This window comes from Apis dorsata, unplaced genomic scaffold (genome assembly GCF_000469605.1).
Source record: "Apis dorsata unplaced genomic scaffold, Apis dorsata 1.3 scaffold_390, whole genome shotgun sequence".
In the NCBI taxonomy this organism is placed as follows: Eukaryota; Metazoa; Arthropoda; class Insecta; order Hymenoptera; family Apidae; genus Apis; species Apis dorsata.
In genome coordinates this window covers 552,749-557,712 of record NW_006263651.1, presented here as the reverse complement: position 1 = coordinate 557,712, position 4,964 = coordinate 552,749, and the positions used below count along the sequence as shown (strand labels likewise).

The window sequence follows — 4,964 nt, the reverse complement described above, 5'->3', positions numbered from 1 at the left end:
ATATATATATATATATATTTGAGATAATCATATATAATTTTAAAAATTTATATTGTAATTAATATTAATATCGTTAATGATATCAATCGTTATTCCTTGATTAAAATATATAGTAGACAACCACACGGAGAAGAAACATTGAGATTGTCTCTTCCGGCACCAGAATTAGAGCTTGGAACACCACCTAGACTTTGTTATCCTCTAGTAATCTTTCTAACTCGTAGGGATACAGGAGATCCTCATCCAGACGAGACGGTGGATATTTTTTAAGTTCATTATAAACTGCAATCTTTTTATGGAATTAATTTTTTCATTAAATGTTTAAATATAATTATTATATTTTATTAATTTATTACTTTTTCTTTTGAAAGGTGGCTCTAGTAAATGTTGTCCATATCAAAGATAGCGTATGCACACTACCCACTTCGATTCTGGCGCAATATCTCAAGCAAGCTAACGGACAATTATCTTGTCTTAAAGTAAGCATGTTCAATTTTAATTTAAATTTGATAAAAGAGAAAATCTATACTTTTATTTGTAAAAATAATCTCATTAATAAATAATCTCAATTATTTTTATTTTAGCAATTATATTTAGCCACCGGCAATTCAACGAATTATGACGAAGGAGATATGTCTTCGGGTCTAGGTTCAGCTCTGGCCCTTGCAGAGCCTTGTAACAACAACGGTAGTACAACTAGGGGCGCATTGGTTGCCTCCGGTACTGGCGATCCCGAGGGATCGCTATGGAACACAGCTGGAGAACAACTTTGCGTTGTTTGCCAATACTTTCCTCTGTCACGTGCTCTATTGCCTTGCAGGCATACCTGCATCTGTGCATCCTGTTTTGGCAAACTAGATCGATGTCCAATGTGTAGAAGTCCAATAAAAAGTTATTTTTGTATCAGGGGCGAGGAATATATGCCCTTGGAGACAGAAATTAATCCTTGCAAACAGAGACAACCAAATCATGGACCCACTCATTGGCTTCACGATTGGAACGATAGACTCACAGATTTTCTTGGATTTGCACGATAGAATAGTTGGTATTTTCTCGTTTCATTTAGAATGTACAACGTATATAGAAAATACGACGGAACAAACAATAGTAATTGTTTGAAATTGATTGAAAGAATTATGGATTTTGAAAAATACTTTTGTAAAGATTTTTCTTTCTTTAATTCTTGCAAATTTAATTTATATAATAATAAAAAAAAGATAATTGCATAAGATTAATTCTCAGAAAGAAATACACAAAAAAAGAGGCAAGATATTAATTTATATGGAGTAAACTAGGAAGATTTTTTTACAGAATGATATAAAAGTTTTTTTTTTCTTTTAATTAAAACGCTAGTTGTGCAGAGTGAATCAAAATTGTAATCATTTGATTTTTTGAATTTATTATTTATATAATTTTCAAAAAATCATTATATCTATCGTTTATTTTTACAACTTTTTGATATCTTTCAACTCTATCCTAGAGATCAAGTTTTTTTATCAAGCGTTTAAATAATCTTTCACAATTGAGGAATTTAAAAAAAAAAATAGAAAAATTATAAGCGTCCAAATAAAAAAAAAAAATGAAAAATATTTGATAAAGAAAAAGAGACATGAAGGAAAGTTTCAGATTTTTATCACATAACGTTGTATAAATACTTAAGCTGTAAATACAAAATACAAATAAGACATATTCATTTTCGAGATATAACTAATAATTAAGTTATTGATATTATTTCATATGATATACAGGTTTATTCAGTAGTTATAGAAACATTAGTTCCAATATGCATGCCTTTAAAGTATTCTTTTTCCATCTTTTTTTGTATCTTATGAATTAAAAAAATTTTTTTTTCATAATGTTCTGCTGTTCATGTGCAACGATAAAGCTAACTTTCCTGAGACTTTTTTCAGAACAACATCACACAGAAAAATAATGTTGTTAAATTAATTTAAGAAGGATCTTACATTAATGTTTAAACTATAAATACACAGACTGTGATAATTCTAATATCTATTATTATAAACCAGATATGTAAAAGAGTCCTGAATGGAGGACATCATATAAAAGAAGGAATTGGAGTGGTACAAAAAAGAACATGAAATCATTTTCAGATTTCATATTTGATATATATATTGTATGTCACCAATTTTTTTTATATCTTTTAGGCACTTGCATAAAGATTGATGATACTCTCTTATTTAGGATTTATAATATAATTAGAATTTCATATTTTTCACATAAAATTTGTTTTATTTCGTTTTTTGACAACAAAATTAGCAAAATGATATTTTAAGAAATTACTTACTTGTGATAAATACATAAAATATATATTTGCAAATCTCAATATGCAAAAGAATGGGAGTATTTGGAACTATATATGTTAATTCAAAGAGTAAAGGCCTCTAAAGTCAATGTATTGTAGTCGAAGATTTTCATAGAATAATTTATATTTTATTTAGTGCGTATAGCGTTTTGATGATGCGGCAATGTCTGTATGTGAGAATCTGTATATAATTTATTTAATAAAGCGTATTCATGCTGTCATGCTGTATTGTTCATACATGCATGTATCCTAACAACAAAACAAATATATAACAAATAAATAATTATAAAAGAATGAACAATTTATTATTTTATACCAGTTTTTTTTAAAAAGACAATAATTGTCTGACTGAATATATTTTGACTGACTGAGAATAAGCTATTTGTATATTCAATGATCAGAATTTTATAGATCGGTAACATTCGATAACTTTCGACTTTCTTCGGATTTTCTCGGCTTTTTATAATATATAGTACATATAATTCGCTATACTGATAACCGTTGATCACGTTGACATTCAGGCTTTTATATTTTAAAAATTAAAATTTATTTTGATTGTCATTTAAATTATTAAAAAAAAAACGACTAAATAATTACTGTTCAATTTTCTTCAAAGAATGTCAATGAAACATGGTGAAAAGTGATCGTCTTAAGATTATTTAATGATTAATTAGAGATAGAAAGAAAGCCGCAGATTTATTACTTACATTGTGAAAATAATTCGAAAGTCTACATCTTGTGAATCGGTATGTCTCATTCGTTTTTTTTTTGTTCCCATAAAGTCAATTGTTTAATCTTTATAGAGCTTCAATTACCATATATATAATATTATATAGTTTATATAGTAAAATGTTCAAATAATTTCAATGTCCTTTAGAATCACATGTAAACTCATCGATCAAAAGGGAATGTTTATTTTGTTTCATTCTGTCTTTAAGTCTCGAACGGATATTGCAAAGGTTAGATTGATCGACAATACGATTACTTGACGACTTCGTAAGTACGAATATTTTATCAATTTGTTTCATTCATTCACATAATAATATAGATAATTTATTATTTAATTTATAAAAACTATTTTTTAAACATATATTTATAATTTAAAAAATAAAATTTTTTTATTGAATAATTATTTGATCTAAATTTCATTTTATAATTTTGTTTCTATTTTTATAGACATATGTTAAGATTATTAAAATAATAAAAAAATTTTATAAATTAATTTCTAAAATACTCACTTAATAAATTTATATTTTTTAAAATATCTTAGATTTTGAAGTAAACACAATTAAAGTATAATGGCGGGTAGTGGAGAACTTTGGGTACAATGTTTTACTTGTTGTTTAATGCAACAAGGACCTAGAACACGTAATGGAAGGCAAAGGTCACATCAGAGACTAAGGATAGATCGTAGCATGATAGGAGTACCTACAAATTTTAGGCATACTGGACATATTAGTAGTGGAGATCTTGATATGAGCAGTGCACAATTATCAAATATTCAAGCACAAATGCAAATGAAAGGAGGCTATGATAATGCATATAGTGTTAAGGTACATAATAAACAAATATCATAATATTATAAGAAAGTAAATCATATACAATTCATAAAATTATTTATTCTATAAATTATTTTTATTCTAGGCATGTTGAAAATAATGCATTTTGTTGCAAATTATTCTCATATTAATAATTAAAGTAAATAATTTTATAACAGAAAAAGATGACACTTATGTTCTTTTTATGAAGATGAATATATAAGCAGCTATATCATATTTTCAGAAGATGCTCAAAGAAGATACATTAAATATGTTTAAAAATAAGACAAACAAAAACAAATTCTAAAATATTTTTACTTCTTGATATTAAATAAATATTACGTTAAGTTACTCTCATTTGTATAGAAATGATTTTACAACTAAACTAATTTTCTAATTATAAGAGAGCATTTAATTTGCATATTTTTAAAATGTTATTTTCATTAAGACTGGATACTTAATAGAAACAAAAACTGCCATATATACAACTTTTTTCATACATTTTTTTATAACATTTAATTACTTTTCCATTTAAAAAAAAATCAATATTTATTGGTGCAAAATTATAACATAATAACATAATTATTATGTTATATGTTATTTGTATTTATTTCTTTTTTTGATACAAGAACAATATTTACAGTAGTAGTTACTAATAATATATATTAGATATTATTCTTATATTTGCAAATGCAAATGTAAGTACTCTGTGTTATTTAATAATATTTTTTGTAAAAAGAAAATGAAGAATATATTTTGCATAGTTCACCTGTGCTGATTAATGGATAAATATTTTTAGCATGTATATGGTGAACATTCATGTTCACAAAGCACGGCCCATTTTTCCTACTTCTGTATTCATCCCTAAATAGGGTATATAAATCTACATTAAGAAATTTTTGGAATGTAGATGTGTTAAAAATTGAGAAACTGATTTATATGTATTTGCCTAGTCTAAAATCATTCTATTAAACTTCATGAATTATGCTAGCTATTGTTTTATAAATGTTGTAATCTCTCAAGAATGGACTTATCTTAGTATGAGATATAAGGAAAACAGGGGGTTAGAAGAAATTCTCTGAAGCAAAAAAAAACTTATTTTG

General features: G+C 25.8%; 2 protein-coding genes across 2 annotated transcripts; both read left to right on the top strand.

Annotated features, from left to right (window-relative positions):
- Positions 1-30: 30 nt before the first annotated feature.
- LOC102673954 (cell growth regulator with RING finger domain protein 1-like) lies at positions 31-2,544 on the top strand (the record flags this gene model as incomplete). The annotated part of the gene is made up of 3 exons (XM_006619112.2): positions 31-255; positions 372-479; positions 585-2,544. Coding segments are annotated over 3 exons (786 nt in total), but the record flags the coding sequence as incomplete, so codon positions are not given.
- A 245-nt stretch (positions 2,545-2,789) lies between these two features.
- On the top strand, positions 2,790-4,043 carry LOC102673734 (CDC42 small effector protein homolog). Its single transcript, XM_006619110.2, has 4 exons — positions 2,790-3,069; positions 3,201-3,319; positions 3,594-3,876; positions 3,968-4,043. The coding sequence occupies exons 3-4, from the start codon at positions 3,622-3,624 to the stop codon at positions 3,974-3,976; spliced, it is 264 nt and encodes an 87-aa protein (XP_006619173.1). The 5' UTR covers positions 2,790-3,069; positions 3,201-3,319; positions 3,594-3,621; the 3' UTR covers positions 3,977-4,043.
- The last annotated feature ends 921 nt before the right edge of the window (positions 4,044-4,964 follow it).

Bases quoted from the DNA above. Each gene is read 5' to 3' on its own strand.
- LOC102673734 (XM_006619110.2), top strand. From the start codon at position 3,622: ATGGCGGGTAGTGGAGAACTTTGGGTACAATGTTTTACTTGTTGTTTA.